Source organism: Thamnophis elegans, chromosome 3, assembly GCF_009769535.1.
Source record: "Thamnophis elegans isolate rThaEle1 chromosome 3, rThaEle1.pri, whole genome shotgun sequence".
Lineage (NCBI taxonomy): Eukaryota > Metazoa > Chordata > Lepidosauria > Squamata > Colubridae > Thamnophis > Thamnophis elegans.
Window position 1 is genome coordinate 102,373,987 of NC_045543.1, and position 18,788 is coordinate 102,392,774.

An 18,788-nucleotide genomic window follows, 5' to 3' on the forward strand; every position below is an offset into this window, starting at 1 on the left:
TGTTACTAACATAACAAATGCAGTGGTTCACTTAATAACTGTGGCAAGAAAGGTCATAAAATAGGACAAAACTCAGCTGTCTTGCTTAGTGACAATTTTGGCCTCAATTGTGGTTGTAAGTCGAGGACTATCTGAATTGTCACGTTCATGAGATTTACAATTGCACAAAGAATATTGGGTGGTTTCTTTTATAGCAAAACTACATATAGACAAAAAAGTTTTCAATATTATATTATTCCCCTCAGTATTTTTTATTTACTACCAAAATAATTCCCAGAGGCTGAAGACATTGAATAATTATTTGGTTTCATTTTAAGTTTTATTAGGATATTATAGCACAGTGGAAAAAAACTTTTAAAAACAATAATAATTGCCTCATCAATAATAATTGACTGGATATACAAAAGTCATGATATATAGTTTATAGAAAGGTGTGGTAAAATATGTTACACATTTTACAAATAAAAAATAAAAAAATGGAGTAGAGCTTTCCGGCTTCCAAGGAATACTATATGTAAATGGTCATTGTGATAATTCAGTAATTTGAAAGTACGTCCTGCTTAATATTTATATCCTAGCTATTCCTTGTGTATTTCATAATTGTCTAAGCTATATTGCCCTTGAGTTCTTCATCATTCAAAATAGCACTGAAGAGATTGGTTAATTAACATATGATATGACACAACTGAAAGAGATTATACCATTCTTTCTTCTTCTCTAGACTTTGTTAAAAAGCAAAGCTTATATTATTTCAATTTTCTACCTATCCATCCTTAGACCTCTACAAAGAATTTCAAAATGTAAGCATTAATTACTTTTACTGAGGGATAGATTCTACTTCTGTAGAACCTTCACAAAGTTGGAGAATGATGATGCAAAATGTTGGCCCGTTGATTAAAGCAGCCAAAAGCTCCAAATGTATACCAGTGATTCAGGGCAATAATAATATATACAGTATGTAACACATGTTTCTTTGCAAAGTCATTTCCCCACAACCCCTGTATTCTTGGATTTTTACTTAATTAGAAAATATTTAGTCATCAAAATCTTAAGTTCATATTTTTAGCTATATTTTCTTTCTTTCTGGCCTAGTGGAAACTATTCTTCATGAAACGCTTTAGAATTGGCATATTTAAACTCCTATGTTACGGGGGAACTGCTATGTTAAGATTTTAAGTACTTTGGAAAATACGAAATTCCTTATACTTATATATTAGCTAGTAGGGAGGTAAAGAAACAATACCATGAGTTCATTTTTGCTACTCTTCTTTTTTTTAAAAATATAGAACTAAGGTATCATCATCACAGAATTCATTACACGTGTTCTTAAGATGTGATCTTGCAGTATAATTGCTCTATTTTAGACAGAAGTTATTTCAATATTTCTTTCTCAAAGTCTCACTGGTTTCTGCAGATGTTCTTATTCTTCTTAATTATGGACCAGTGGTTTGTAAATTAGCATAAGAACAATGGAAATGATATGTTATGTGTTTGTCATCATAAACAAATAATATTCAAAGCTGGAAGAATGCCCATTGTTAATCATTCCATGGTCTTAAGAACTTAACTCAGTGGCTCTTTATAAGCTATACAGAAGCACTGATGAATTAGACCACATTATAATTGATCACCTACAATTCCAGCTGAGGAATTATATAAAAAAAAATGGCCTGCATGTAGTAGTTTATATATGTAATATCCTACTGTTATATTGCTGTATAAATTGACTTAAAATTAATAATTCAGTTGTGAAATAGAGATACAAGTACAGTAGTTCTGATTAGTAAATAAGATACATGTTTTTTGTATTTTTTTCTACTTGGATACAAAAGATTAATGACACAAAATTATAGGTGTAAACTTAATGTCTCTGTGTATCGATCTCCCTAGTCATCTCCATTTTGAAAAAGAAAAAAACCTTAAACATTGTAAAACTAGAAAATAGCATTATTTTATTTTTACCTTACTGACCAATGCTGGAGACTACCTGTACGTTTGTAAGAGGAAATTTCAATCATTTAGATTGACTGTGAAGCACTATTATATTATTTGTGTGGAGGAGGGGGGGCTGATGAAGCAGGAGAAAGGGATGTATCTGATAACATGTTTTTATTACTTTGAACTATAAAAATTAAGGCATACCTGGAAAGAATTCAAGAAATTGTGCTTTCTTTATCTTTCTTAGGAAATACTATTGGCTTAGTAAAACTATTTCATTTTCAACTCAATATTTTGATTGAAAATTAAATAGTGTTACTTTAATAACACTATTTATATTTTTTTTGCTACTTTTCCTAATACTGGGTTTATGTTAAAAGCTTAAGAAAAATATTTTAGTTTATTCCTTTTGCATCTATAATTTACATATTATTTGTTTCTTATTTACTTTAATAGTTAGGTTCAATTGTTTTTAATTCTCTATGTACATTATTTCTTTGAGGTCTATTTTTTTTAGCAAATTAAGAATTGCACATCAGATAACTTCACTCATTTTCACGTTACAAAAGTTATGATAAATTGTTTCCACCAAAGTATATATGTGTGCTATCTATCTGTGTGTGTGTCTGTGTCTGTGTCTGTGTGTACATATGTATAGATATATATTTTAAAGACTTATTAAAGTAAATGTATTTGCTCAAAAAAAGTAATCTCAGTCTGCAGTAAGATAGCTATCACAACAGTTCTGCAGTGGTAAATCCAAATAAACAAGCAATGCATTTTCTCATCAATTGTATAATACAGTTTATATGGAATTGTTGACAAATGGGGATTACTATCAGCCAGCAAAGGGAAAAATACATTATGTACTGTTGGGCATGTTCATGACAATCAGGGATGTAGAATAGCAGATAAATTTTCTAGCTCTGGCAGAATGGCTTGCTTTCAGACATAATACTTCTCAGTGTCAGTAGAATGGCCTTTAGTTATCACCACAGTTCAATAATAAACAACAGATTGTACCAGACCTGCATAGTATAACAAATACATTTTAGCTTTCAGATTTGCCCTTATAAAGTAATTAAATATCAAAATGCTAAATGGAGAAATAATAGTTTTCACAAACACAATTAATTGTATGAAACATCTGCAAAAACTCTGTGGAAAAAAAGCACAAAATACAGTTATGTGTTCTCAGCAAAGACTTCTAACCATGTTTGGTAACTTACCTTTTATGTGTAGAATATTTTTATGTTTTTTTAATGCCAGTTTTGTCTTATATGACTTTCAGTTTTAATAAAATACAAAAAGTTAATTGGGAATTACTGGAAAAATAGATACATATTTTATTAAGATAATAGATATTTTAATAAATATTGGGCATTTAGTCTACTGGTTAAGGCACAAGATAGAATATTGGGCAAATTGATATTTTATGTATTTTAGTTCACCTCTAAGACTTCTGATACTTAGTGTAATTATTTACTATTATCTAAAGTAGTTTTAAATTAAAATTGTAATGGAATTTTGTATGACTATAGAGATGCTTATAGAAGTAGAAAACATTTAAAATTCAGCCTAGGCACAACACAGGGAAATAAAATATAATCAAGACCCATTAAAACTTACCATTGTGGTTAAGCAATATATTTCAGTAACTGACATTAACATTCATAGAAATATTCCTGAATTTAATCCTAATGTATTCAAGATTCACTCTATTCTTGTCAGGGTTAATAATTTTCAATATAAAGCACAAATGCCCCTTAACAATTTTGACAGCCACCATATATCTATCCAAATGAAATGTACTACTTCTAAAGGATTCTCCTGCCAGACTCTGGAGAATATGCAGAGAACACAGATTACAAATAAATGAAGCAGATTTATATTGAATCAGACCCATCTATATCTTTTTCTAATTGGTTTGAGATCTCCAGGGCCTAACCTTTAAATTTTGATTGAACATGTAGCATTTGGTCCCTTTGCTACGAGGCCTAATCAAAAAATGTTTCTCTGTAATCCCTATTGAGATCACAATCCTCATTCAATGTTTGAATTGCTGCTGTTGCTATTATTATTATTTTTCCTTCAAAGAATAATGTGGCAAAATGTGGTTGCATGGGGACTAAATGGTGTCAGATAGTCAGTCAGCACATATAATACCACTGCTGTGAGGATTGCATTTGTTGCCTGTGTGCTTGTTGTCACCTTTAAAGTGACATGGTTTGGGGCCAGGTTACCATTTTATCCCTTTGGTTTTTATCTATCCAGTTGTGCTTGGCAGGTGGGATAAGGAATGTCAGCCAATGGGTACTAAGAGAGGTGCTTTCTGTACTATAGGCCCTGGCCTCTGCAACATTCTCACCTCAGGATCACCTGACCCTGTTGGCCTTTCATAAAGCTTTGAAGCCTTGGCCTGGGGCGCCGAGGGTGTGAAGGCTCAGGTTCCTTAGCTATATTGATGTCTATGACCATTTTTTTCTTGGCAGCCATATATATTAAATTTGTATTTTATAATAATTGTTTTCAACTGTTTTATGAATATTTGCCACCCATAATCGCTGGCTTGAGATGAGCGGATATATAAACTGAGTAAATAAATAAGGAACTGAAAATTTCCTGCATTCATCATAACAGGGCCCTCAGACAGATTATCTTATATCTTTCCGTTTATCCTAAATTGACTGATAAACCTCATAGCTAAAAAGAGATTTGAACCTGGAGTTCCAATATGCATATGGATTACCACAGTTTTGTAACTCACTCATTAGGAAGGAAGCAAATCATACCATAAAATATTTCAACCTTCAATCAATCTAAAACTGCCATATTGATCAAATTATTACCAATAAATCATAGCACAAGCTGCTGGCTTTTTTTTTCTATAAAAGCAATTTAAAAAAAAGATTTAAAAAGTGATCATTTTTCATTGTATTACCAAACCTATGGTACCCAAAGCCCAAATTATATTCTTTAAAGCTCTAATCCACATAAATACAACAATTTAGTAACTATACTATTACAACTTTTTAAAAATAGGATTATTTATTTATATATAAATTATCTCACCTTTCTAGACCATTCATTTTAAAAAAAATAAAAAATATCTTTCTGCAGGTTTTACTGGTTATTTGATTTGGTTGCAAGGAAAGTGGACTCTTCTCACTCTATTTTAAAATTTTAGCACTCAACAACCACTTTACATGTGTTAAAAGTTTACCAATACATTTTCAAACTACAAATAGCACTTTCCTGAGTTCTGACTGTCATAAATTTCCATTTTACTATTGACTCTTAGTAGGTGTAAATATTTGCAATGGGAATGAAATAAAAATTAAGAGGGACCCAACTTGATAAGCAGATGGTGCTTACTTCACTGGCTAGTTACGTACATTAAACATTGATACAGTGCTGTGGTGGGGCTTGTCATTTACCTGTCATTTCATCCTTGCCTCAACATAAAGCAAGTAAGTTTTGCAGATAGGTAAGAACTTACTGTGCTTATTGTAAGTGCAAAGAGATTTACAGCCTGAACTAGCAGGTAAATAAACAGCTTGTGCAATGGAGTGGAATTAAATATCCAGCCACAGACAGAAAGCCAATGCTTTACAAATGAGAATGCTTGGGCTGAACTGCCAACAGCATCTACATGAAACTCCTTAAGTACTATTACTCACTGGCCTCACCAAATGCAGTTCTCCCCAACTTAAGTGGTTCCTTCTAGTTTTGCTTCTGTATTAGGCCTGATAATTGCATTGCAGGAACTCTATGGAAAAGTTTAAGCTATAGACAAACCACAGTAACCTTGACTGAGTCATATAAAATTTACCATATTTTTCTGAATCTTAAATACTACTCACCTACATAAGCTTCCTCTTCAACTGGCAAACGCAGTGACATGCAAAGGTAAGTATCAGACTATATGGAAAGACAGAAAAAGTAGAGTATATAAAAAGTTAGAGCTTCAAAATTTAAAAATAAAAGAGGACGTGATCATAATTTTGATTGTTTTGAAGTATAGCCAAAACTATTTTCTAAATAAAACAAAATCTAGTTGAGAAAATGATAAAACATACCTTTCTTTTAATTCCCTAACTCATAGTACCTTTGGTTACTTCTTACCTAATCAGGGATCATACATGTTTATATGAAATTCAACTATATTAATCAGCGAGAGCTAGACTCAATACTTCAAGCGCTATCCTTTTCGTTATGTTCAACCACACCATTAAGGCAGTTTAGAAGCAAGCAACAATCATGCATCATATATACAATAATATTCAGCTGTTTAACTGAATGTTAAACATCCAGGTGAAGAGATGTTAGATTACTCCTGCTGCAATCAACAGTGTAGTTCTGCAAGGAGACTAAGCAAGCACATACCCTTCTATTATGGTAAGAAAAGGCAGGCATATTGTGAGAGGCTGTAAAGCATATAATAGCGTATAATCAATCAATCAATTAAAAAAACTTTTCTATATAAATATTTGGAAATAAATATTTATTTTACCAAGTCAAAATCATGCAGTATTATAAACTAAATATAATTCGAAACCTTTCTGAAGATCTATACTTCATATATATACAAGTCAATAGTGCTTCAACCAAAATACATCTCAACTATCATTTTGTACTTTATCTACTTTTTTTACAGTAATAATGATGTCAAGCTGTATAGTCTAGGTATAGAGATTATATAAACTGGAAACTCCTAATGGTGTCAGGAACCATGAAAATTAATCAATAGAATACTTTCTTTTTAAGTAAGCTGGGAAAATTATTCAGACCAGACATGGTTTAGCAACAGCCTTGTACTGTACACTAAACATGAGAATACTGAAATAATTATTTCAATTGTCCCAGAAGTCATAGCTAGCAGTAATATATTACTGTATTAGTTTTCTATAATAAAATCAACTTTTACCTCTAATCAAAGAAAATATGCAAATTATTATTATTATTATTATTATTATTAATAATAATAATAATGGCAACAGCAAGATGTTTCACAACTTTAACAGATTGTTAAATATTACTGTAACTATATTCTATAAGAGCTCTGTTAATATTAAAATAAATGGCAGTTTATAAATCATGCTTCATAAAGTCTTATGATTCCTTGCATTAAATATCTTTTAATAAGTAATATTTCCCTTAGCAGAATGAAATATATTGTTATAATTTAATTTCATAATTTTATATTTTCTATTGAACATTTAAAAAATTATCTGAATCTTCAGATATTAAATTTCCAAGTTGCTAAATCACGTTCATTATTTATTTTATATAATATACATTTCCTTAGATAAATAAACTTTTCTTGAGTTTGCTTACTTAAAAATCTAAAAATGTCAATAATACGCAAAAGTACATAATTCTATTACTTTTTCTACATATACTTTCAGGTATAAAATTACAAAGACTGAGCATATAATTGCAGTTCTTCATTATATTTTATTTCAGATTGGTAACTCCTAGTAACTTATATGTTGTTTTCTGGTTTCCCAAATTGCATAAATAAACAATTTACTCCAGTATAATTCTCCCTAATTCATCAATTCGAAGTAAATAATTTACATGAAGAGAGGGAACTTTAATGATTATACAAAGGCTCATTGCTCTTTATCTTTCAAACTGTCAGGGGCTGACAGTCATGCATGCTAATGGATACACTCCTATTAATACAAAAATAAATGAGCAATGAAAATGTCAATTGCTCTGCAATCTACTGTCATTATTTCATATCTTAGTCTACAAGCAAACATTAATGGCTTGGGAGTGGTTGCAAATAACATACAAGTTGAATTGCCTAATTTCTTTAAGACGCAATCACCTAAATAATTAAAACTGAATAATGAAAATGGAAATTTCTTCTTCCTTATATTTGCCCCCTGCATTCAGCATAAAAAGTTGTTTTTAGCATCTGAAGATTGTTTTAACTTCAAAATATTAAATCATAGGTAATTCAAAGATGCTAATGTTATAGTTGCTTTAACATATTTTTTTATGGTTGCCACAAATGCAGGCAGTCTGGGTAGAAAGCTCCTCAAAAGGTCTAACAACTAGATTATTGAAAATTCAAGACAAAGAGGCATAATATAGGTATCCCAAATTATGGCTATGAATGCCATATTCCCCTCCATAAATGATTGTTACAATTACCTTTGTTCTACATGATACTATACATTTGGTAAAGATAATTTATTTGGTCCTTATCACATCATCATCAATTTTGCTTAGATAAGCAGCATGTTTATTACCACACTTATGTTTTCTGTGTATCATGAAAACTACATCATGGTCATGTACAATTTAAATTCAAACAGCCAATTTCATATACTATATATCCATATAAATTAGTTTCAAGAGGATTCATTTTCCAGTTATATACTGTATATGCCTTAAAATTATATTAGCTCTAGACACTAGATCACATCACAGGATAAAGCTGAAATGTAAAATGCAAATCATATGCTCTGAACTGACAGCAAAGAACTGTAATACTTATAAGGTTGATGCAAGGAAATACTATTCTACCTTACCTAGATGTAAACCTACATTAAGATTTTCCTTATTCTTTAAGATATCACAATGGAAGAGACTTATGTTCTAATTCAGTGTTTTTCAACCTTTTTTGTGCAAAGGCACACTTTTTTCATGAAAAAAATCACGAGGCACACCACCATTAGAAAATGTTAAAAAATTTTAACTCTGTGCCTATATTGACTATATATAAAGTAATTTTCCCACGGCACACCTTACACTATGTCACGGCACACTAGTGTGCCGCGGCACAGTGGTTGAAAAACACTGTTCTAATTAACCAAACCCTTTAATTATCCTTTCTTTAATGCACCAGCATACTTATCAATCTGAATTCTGTCAACATTGCATAGAATATTGTAATAGATGCTGAATTTTTCAGTTTGATATTACTCCTATCAAACCACAAAAATTAAAAAGTCTACCTAGAAGCCTAAATATGATGAAAGTCAGATTAAATCCTTAAAGGTTCATTTACAGAAGTCCCTTAAAAAGTTCTCCACATAATCTAATGAAATGATAAAAACAAAATAAGGATGCAAGTTTCATCCCTTGTAGAGACATTGATAGTTCTGAAGATATAAATATTGCAGCTTTACAATATTAAGAATATCAATACACTGCAAAGATTTCCACCGTCTTCATGCAAGGAAAGAATAGCAACTTTTGGGATGAAGGTTTGCAACAATTAGGATCTTTCTCTTGCTTTAAGTGACAGGATGAAAAAGAAATTTAATAAATTTGTTGAACTTGTCTCTTCTTCCATATGACTGTGGCTAAGAATAAGCAGAAAGCGTTCAACCTCTATATGTTCATCTGAAGTATACTTTGAATTAAACTCCAATCTATAATTAACTCCAAATCTAATATGCTGTGAGCAACATGCAAATCACAATGCCATAGACTCCCACTTAATATTTATCAAGGTGGTCCACTGGAGATATACGAAGAAATGACTGACTTCCCATTTTCAACGGCAGTGGGAAATCAGCCATTCGGCAGCGGGAAATCAGCCATCCGTAGTGGATACTGGGAAGAATTAAAAAGGTTTGTTTTGTTTCAAAGAAAAACTTTTTTCTTCCAGTAGCCCTCCTTAACGATCACTTTTCCTGAAACCATTAGTATCAGAAAACCGTTGCTCTGGAGCAGACTTGCTAGGTGATCAAGGAATTAAACCTCCCAATTTCCTTTCATGCCAGCAGGGCTTTTTATAATCAATGTTTCTTACAGACAAAAAAATGAGAAAGCTTTATTGGTTTTCTCTTTCTCTCTCTCTCCAGGTGGCACTACTCAAGATTGCTTAGGAATATATTTGTAGGGCAAATGCAGCCATAGCAAATTAAGAGTGAATGCAGGCTTGCAGAATGCTAAAAGATGGGGGCAGGCATGGGGCAGAATGTGAGCGTTTGAAGTACGATCACATAAAACTAAATGACAGTAAGAACAAGAAGTCAACTGAGTGAAAGATAACATTGCAATGACTCTTCTTTTTTTACTAAGAAAATATCAAAACATAATTATGGTGAGCATGAATCTACTAAACTATGTCACTGCTTTGAAGATTCTTTAATGCTGAAGACCTTTACAGAGGTTAGCCTCAACTTACAACCACAGCTCAGCCCCACATTTCCATTGATAAGCAAAACAATAGTTAAATGAGTTTACGACCTTTCTTGCCACAGTTGATAAGTGAATCATTGCAGTTGTTAAGTTAAATAAATTGCTTCTCTATTTATTTTGCTTGTCAGATGGTAGCAAAAAGGTGATCACATGTATCCGGGACACTGCAACTGTCCTAAATGCATGCCAGTTGCCAAGCCTCCAAATTTTGATCATGTGACCATGTGGATGCTACAACAGTCATCAGTGTGAAAAATGGTCAGAAGTAATTTTTTTCAGTGGTGATATGACTTTGAATGATCACTAAATGAATGGTTGTAAGTCGAAGACTACCTGTGCTTCACTAGCTGTTCTTCTTCCTGAAAAAATAAGAATAAGCTACCTAAAAGAGGCAATTCTTTAAAAAAAATTCTTTATTAAAGGTAAAGATTCCCCTCGCACATATGCGCTAGTCGTTCCTGACTCTAAGGGGCAGTGCTCATTCCGTTTCAAAGCCAAAAAGCCAGAGTTGTCCGAATATGTCTCCGTAGTCATGTGGCCGGCATGACTAAATGCTGAAGGCGCACGGAACACTGTTACCTTCCCACCAAAGGTGGTCCCTATTTTTCTACTTGCATTTTTACATGCTTTTGAACTGCTAGGCAAAAGCTGGGACAAGTAACAGGAGTTCACTCTGTTACGTGGCACTAGGGATTCGAACTGCCGAACTGCCAACCTTTCTAATCAACAAGCTCAGTATCTTACCCACTGAGCTTAATTAGTCATCACCTATCAAAGTTATCCTACCCAAAAAATAAGATATGCAATAGGAAAGGAGAAAATATACTGTATGTTCACTTGTTGTTTCTTGGAAATAAACATGATAAAAATAACTTCTAATACTAATACTTATGTTGCTGCATAGTGCCATCTACCACACCATATACTTATAATACCTTACTTTATTAAAGGGCTGAGATTAGGGTAAATAACCTAGCAAAGGATGACATTCCCAGAAAAGTGACTAAGGGTGACTAAGATGGCCACAACCACACTCTTTCAATCACTAGCTCTTATGAGACTCCTGTAAATCCTTCAGCTCCTGAGAAGACCTGCCCTAATTATTCATAAGACAGCAGGATGTTAAAAAGTTAGCTCTAAAAAAATCATAAATTGAGATCTCAGCTTTATTAAAATTAGACTTGTTATGTAATCCACATTTCAACTGGGCAGCACGTTCATTTAATACACCTGCAAATTCTCTTTTATGTTTAGATTTCTGGGAGGGGAAAAAACTGCCTACAGTAGAGACCATTTTAGCTGAGTATTTGCTTTCATCTTTTTTCTAATCATTAGGTTGAAACAGCTGGTTCTAATCATAATTTCCAGGAAATGATCCCCAATATCTAGATCACTTGTTTTTCTGCTGTTTCTGAATAATCTAACTGCAATGACTCATCTCTTTTATTGCTGAATATTTTTTGTCATGAATCTAAAGGTCCCTTGGGGAGGGAAAAAGAGGAAAATAGAGGAAAGAATTTCTATTAAGAGAGTTAAACAAGCACTTCTACAATGATTCACAATACCTTCCCATTATATTGGATGTAATGCAGAGTTTATCTTTAGACTACTTCTAACACTTCTAACCTGTGTTATTTGAAAGTTCTCTATTATGAAGCTTATTGTCCATGACATGGGAGGAAGAGTGAGATAACCAAGACAAAGAAAGGTTCTTTAATATAAAAAAATTATATATAATGAAGCTTTTCTAAGCACAGATTTAAATGTTGAATTATCTTCTCAATTTATAAAAGACATGTATTTGGTTAATGATATTTAAGTCAGTCTTAACTGAATGTTGTACTGGTTCCAGTATTTTAGTGAATTGCCTTATGAATATTTAGAAGAGGAAAATCACTTGTAATTGGCTCAATAACAGGGGGAACCAGTTTAAACAGTATAGCCTGATCTAATAATGATAGTGTTTGTACAAAGGCTATAATAAATATATATACTGCAATCATGTTTTCCAGCTGCTGCCAGATGTTATTGCTAAACCACAAAAATCCAATGATACATGCAATATTCCAGTTATTTCATTGGGATCTCACATGCTGCTACATATTAGCTGCCAGTTTTGATTATCAGTGGTCATCTAGTTTAGAATGACAGAGGACTAGATATAGTCCTTGCACATGCAACATGTGTATTCTATAGCTAATGCTTACAGCTTCAGCCATCTGTTAGACTCAAGTCTCGAAGACAGAAAAGCTACTTCTGTTCTGCTTATTGCTTGCAGAAATCTTGAAAATGCAACCATAAAATCTAGTAACAAATTGTCAGTCCACTAGGTAGATCAGACCAGGAAATCAACTCCACAGGAAAGCTACAACTACTGTTACTGGGATTGGTTAGCTTGCAATATTTGCAAAAAAATTTGCAAGTCTTAACCACCACCACCTCCTTGTCTACCACCACCACCACTCCTACTCCTCCTTTCCCCTCCCTCATTTAAAAGATTTATATAGCCTCCAATCTTATAACCAACTTTGGTCAGCTTCCAATCAAAGTATAAAACAAAATTATAATAACACTGTAAAACTAAACACATTAAGAACAATAAAAGTCATCTAGTCACTTATTCCTGTATGTGGGAGGAAAGCTGCTACAGAAAAGGCATACTTAGTAGTTCAATGAATTATAGAAGTCTGTCTTTCAGATGCTTTGGAATATGATTTTGTCTTAAGTTTCAAAAAATATTCCAGCCCTTTTTGCTAGGACCTTGCATAGCTCTATCGTGATCATCTTCCTTACTCTCTCCATAAACACACAATTTTGTGAAATGTATTCATTAGCACAAGCACATTTTTTACTGTAGATTCTTCGACAAAAAATAGCAAATTTTAAAAAAACAGCACTAATCTATGAAATCACACTGTTCAAAATAGATTGATGAACTTCTTACTTCATAATTTTAAGATTTGCTTTGTCTACCTTAACTCTAGAATTTTAGTTCTGTCTTCAAAAGAATACCATAGAAGACTTTGACCTACCTTTGTACCCTTGACAAATTTACAAATTAATTGGAACTGGCAGAACATGGAGTTACAGACAGAACTAAGTTGACTCTATGTATCCTTAAAAGTTTCTTTATGTGTAAATATTTAAAAAAGGGATTATTCTAAATGTCAAGACAGGTATTAAATCAACTGGTAGTAAAAGCTTCCTGGTGTAACACGGAACGTCTATTCTGTTTTCTGCACTTTAAGCACTAAAATGCTGTGTGAATTTAGAGCTTATGTTGGGTGCACTTCAGTCTTCAACTATGGCTTTTAAATATTTTTTAACCTGTTCCCACAAAAGAGTTAAAAAGGGATGTGGTGGCTCAGTGGCCAAGACATTGAACTTGTCCATCAGAAAGGTCGGCAGTTTAGCGGTTTGAATCTCTAGCGTCACGTAACTGAGTGAGCTCCCGTTACTTGTCCCAGGTTCTGCAAACCTACCAATTTGAAAGCATGCAAAAATGCATAGAGAAAAATAGGAACCACCTTTGGTGGGAAGGTAACAGCATTCTGTGTGGCTCCCACATTTAGTCATACTGGCCACATGACGATGGAGATTTTTCGGACAGCACTGGCTCTTCGGCTTTGAATGGAGATGTGCACTGCCCCCTAGAGTCGGGAATGATTAGCACATATGTGCAAGGGGAACCTTTACCTTTACAAAATAGTTGGCATTTATTTATTTTTATCTCACTTTTATAATTTTTTAAAATTACTCATTCCTCCTCCTATTTTTCTCACAAAAACACTGTGAGGTACATTGGGCTGAGAGAGAGAAAGAGAGTCGGCCCAAGTCACCCAGATGACTTTCTAGCCTATGAGACAAGTAGAATTAATTCATAATTCGTAATTTAATAAATTTATATGCCGCCCAATCCCGTAGGACTCCGGGCGGCTTACAAATACAAAGATAAAAAAAAATAGGGGAAAGATGAGAACAATTTAAAAGGAACACACCATACACTCGACTTAGCTGGGGGCTGGCCTTCATTCATGGGTCAGCAGCTCCAGGCCTGCCGGAGCAGCCAAGTTTTGGTGGCTTTTTGGAAGGCTGCGAGAGTGGGAAGGGTCCGGATCTCTGTGGGAAGATGGTTCCACAGGGCCGGAACAGCTACAAAAAGGCTCTCCCCCGAGGGGCCGCCAGCCGACATTGTCTGGTCTACGGCACCTGGAGGAGGCCCAGCCTGTGAGTTCTTATTGGCTCTTGGGAGGTATGCAGCAGGAGGCAGTCTCGCAGATATCCAGGTCCAAGGCCATGTAGGGCTTTAAAGGTAATAACCAGCACCTTGAAGCACTTCCGGAGACCAATAGGGAGCCAGTGCAGCTCGCGGAGGATAGGTGTAACATGGGTGTATCGAGGTACACCTGATATCGCTCGCATGGCTGCATTCTGGACCATCTGTAGTCTCCGAACACTCTTCAAAGGCAGCCCCATTCACAGACATCCAGTTTGTAGCCTGGTGCTTTAATCACTAGGCCAAACTGGCTCTCAGTTTGGGTTGATAGAGACCTCTGCATGAAACTAGCAACTCCTTTACTTTCTATTCTTTCTCTACAGAGATGACATTAGTGAAGGTATGTGGTGATTGCCAATAAAATAAGAGCCTATGGAAAATAGGCAAGAGAAATAAACTAAAGTTTGCTTTAGTTTCTTTGGTCTAATAGAGAAGTTGTCAATACTGGTATCAGTCCTTTGGGATAGGCAAGATCAGAAAAATAACTATATACTAGCATTTTATTGATACAGGGTATTATAAAGAATTTTGAGATATAAAGATATAAACAGATAAAGATATAAACATCTAAGGCGCCAATGAGATAGGCTTTTCTAAACATGGCTATTTTATCTCAAAAGATAACTTCTGGACTGCCCAGTGAGACCTACAACACTGCATCTCCTGTTTGTGTTCCAATCATTTTCCTAAAATAGTTTACATATATGTTCACACTTAATGGCCCTCTGAGGAAGGCCAGGTCATGAAATAGATATCACAGGGATTCCAGGATTCCTCCTTTATTGTGTAGAATGTAACAGAATCTTAAAAGCTTAAGATTTTTCTGTCCCATTTTATACTAAGCAAAATCAAGACAGGCTTATCTTGAGTTCCTTTGTCCTTTTTCCTTCTATCTATTATATTTTAAGATGTCTATAATCAACGTTCAAACTTTGTTATAAAGGATTGTACAATATAAATGTAGAATTGCTGAGAAGTCACAAAAAACAACATGTCTTTTAATTATGATCATTTCTCTATTTTTAGTGACCCCAGGAAACAAACCCTGAAAACAGCAACAGCAATAACAATAACCAGCTCCCTATGAAATCTGTCTTGAAGTCATTGCAAATGAGATGTACCAAATCATGCAACTCAACTCTTAATGTTTTTATTTTCCATAGATAAATAAGGTACAAGTTAGTATTGTGCATATGTTTTTACCTGTTTAGGAGTCACTCCAGGCATACGAATGTCCAGTGCAAATTCTGATAAACCTAATGGAACCAGCTGCCTGGTGCTACCAAGACATTCATTGGAATTAGATCTAGTAGCATCCTTATACCTAAAAATTAATAGGAAATTTGAACATTATAATGACATTTGCTATTTAAATGTATTTCTATTGGCTTGTAAAATTTATCAAGGTGTTCTATTAACTTCTGTTGCTGTTTGCAAACTTCAAAAAGTATCCCTTTTATAGCAAAATTAGCCACTAGTTCAGATAATAGCTATTATATTATTGCCATGTAGAGATGTACAGATTGCCATGTACAGATGAAAAGGAGAAAGGTATAATTTGAAAGGAGAGATTACCAATTATTTACATTCTAATCTGTTAGCTAATCAGGTTCACATTATAAATCTGCTAATAAATAAATTTTATGTTGCAATCATACATTAGCCAATTACAACACATTTATACATAATGCATTACCACGCCAACTTAAATACTAACATCTGTATGTTGCGTTTGTATAAACTTTAAAAAGTGTAAGAAAAAGGTCTTGAATTTCAATTCACAAAATATATTAGTAAATCTCTTTACTATCTGTTTAATCTCTTGTGCTTCTAACTTTTGTCCAATCAATTTACTCATAATTTTATATGGAATAGTCTAAAGTCATTACATGAAAAATATGTTTTCAAATCAATAATAACACTTCCTTGATATGCTGCAAAAATATACAGAACAAACATACATACATACATACATACATACATACATTGCACATATAACCATAATGTCTTGGAAGGGAGAAAAAAAAGGCTAATTTTGCTTTAAGAATTCATCCTGAAATTTCACCAGATACGTTGCAAAAGATTAAGCTAGCAAGCTGTAGGTGGTCTGAACCCTTTAAAACAGCTATTCAAACCCAAGAAAAAGAAGAGTCACCAGAGTTTCCATAAATAAATTACTCAACTACAGTTCAACTACTGCTATTATAATAATGTACCAAGGAAAAGCAGTAAACATTTCAATGAATATTTCAAGCATCCAGTAACTAGCTTAAGCAACTAAATCCTTCCAAATGAGTTTATTGTTGTTTACCATTAGAGGCTATTGTTTAAAACATGTAACACATTAATCAAAATTGATCCTGAAGTGAAGCTGCAAATACTGATAAATAACACAAAATGTGTCTAAATCACTCACCTCTTAAAGACAGAAAGTGGGTTTCTGAAAGCCCAACAGCTGTTTTGAAAAATAAGGAACAATATTAGCAAGTTGTTAACAAGGCCAGCCATGTCCACCCTGCTGTTCATGACCCTATTATGGCAGCAGGGAAAGGGCAGCGCAGCTTTATTGGCTGTGATCCTGACAATTAGGCAGTGGCACAACTATCCATTTTCTTCTTCATTATGATGTTCTCTGCAGGCATCTTAGAGCATTTGACAGACCATCTGTCTCAGAAGGTGATATTCTTTAAATCAGAAAGATGTGCCAATACTGTCCTGTCTTCATTCAAAGTGGCAGAAATTGGGGGGGGGGGGGAAATTGGGGATTGTAGGTAGTAGGAAAGAGATATTTCCTTTGGAGTACTTTTGCCCAATGAAAAGAAGGCAGGAATCACTGCTCCAGAGTTTTCTTAAGTCTGCTGTCAAATCTCCAGGCTCTGTTGTCAGTCCATTCCACAGTGAAAAAAGCTCCTAGTGGCATCACAGAAAACCTAGGCCACTCATGATTCAAAACCTATAAAAATAGAAGCAATGGGTGATTAACATGTTATGTATTTAGTTGTTAGGAAATTGCTATTAAAGCTTTTTCAGACGTTAGGTATTTTACAAGCTTCCATCTCAACTCACAAAAAGTTTTACAAGCTTTGTTGACCTATTTCTGCCTCTTTAAACATTACATAGCAATTTTCACAAGTCTGAGGTGTGAATATGTCTATCTGTTTATGGCTACATCTATAAGTATATACAAACATCTTTTTGTGAATGCTGTAGGCAAACATAGCAATATTAGTCTATCAAATTCCCCCAAGCATTCAAGTGACAGGATTTATAAAACTAAAGTGCACTCAGTTCTAGCTCTTTTCGTCAGAGAAATCTATATGCTGAATTTGAAATGAAGCATACTTTGTCCAACTTTTTCTATTTTTGTACAGTTTACAGCATGGAGATGCTTAGGATCCTACATATAATATTTAAAAAATAGAATTTAAGAACAAAATGTGTGAGATGTCTATTCTTCCAATCTAGAAGCTAAAAAGCAGGCAGCATATAGCTATAATGTCTTACAGATTTTTAGGCTATAATTGCACAAATGCTTTCAGCAAATTAAGCTGCGGGAGCTGAGCATCTCTAGTTTCTAAATATCCATTATTTCCTTTATATTTCCCTTGGCCCATTTCATTTCAATTTATGATACAGTGTACTCATACTTTGCTGTTATTTCTACTACAGCAATTACTTGGCATTCAAAAAAGCTAACATGTACATTATTCCTAGAAAAACAGAAATATTGAAAATATCTAGTATTTAATGAATACCATCTCAATTTTATGTAAAATATTTTATTAACTGTCTAATTAGAATTATAAACATGATCTTGAAATATGGTTTCCATGTTCATAGAGTTATATCCGCTTATGATTATATACTCAATTTTAACTAACAAATAGCATATTAAAAACACAAACATAATGTGCAGAAGATTAAAAAAACCGCACACCAAGGTTAAGTTTCATTAACAGTATTTTTATTATTTATGAAATGCCTTGAATTATATTAAGCAATAGGCTGAACAAGCAACAACAAATATTTTTCAAGGAAACTCTCTGTGAGAAGTGAAAATAGAAAAGAATAAAAGGAAACAAGATAAAATAAGGAATATAATCACAAAATTACATGATGCTTTTGGTTAATTAGATCTGTGCTTTGGCTTTGCATTCTGGTAAGACATGCTTCTGACAGAAACATCAAATAAAAGAAGAAACGGGAATAAAGTCAAGCAGAAAGCCTAGGCAACTATTTTGATTTTTTAGAAGTCAACACTGCACATTAAGGGCTGAGTAAGCACTAAGAGGAAAGACATCTGAAATAGAGCCCCAGGGCTCTGTCAGTCCTTTGAAAAAGGTGCTTCTTAATGCATGGAAGAATGTACCAAGCATCTCTTTCTGAATCATTCAACTGCACTGGAAGC

At 33.5% G+C, this 18,788-nt stretch overlaps 1 protein-coding gene across 5 annotated transcripts in view; it reads right to left on the reverse strand.

Annotated features, from left to right (window-relative positions):
- PAM (peptidylglycine alpha-amidating monooxygenase) overlaps positions 1 to 18,788 on the reverse strand; it is a 140,035-nt gene that overhangs the window by 79,456 nt on the left and 41,791 nt on the right. For all 5 annotated transcript variants that reach the window (XM_032213398.1, XM_032213397.1, XM_032213395.1 and 2 more), the window contains 3 exons: positions 16,797 to 17,333; positions 15,584 to 15,704; positions 5,802 to 5,859 (listed from right to left, as the gene is read on the reverse strand). In XM_032213398.1, the coding sequence (XP_032069289.1) occupies positions 5,802 to 5,859; positions 15,584 to 15,704; positions 16,797 to 16,906 (289 nt within the window). In that variant the 5' untranslated portion in view covers positions 16,907 to 17,333. The remainder of the gene's footprint in view (positions 1 to 5,801; positions 5,860 to 15,583; positions 15,705 to 16,796; positions 17,334 to 18,788) is intronic.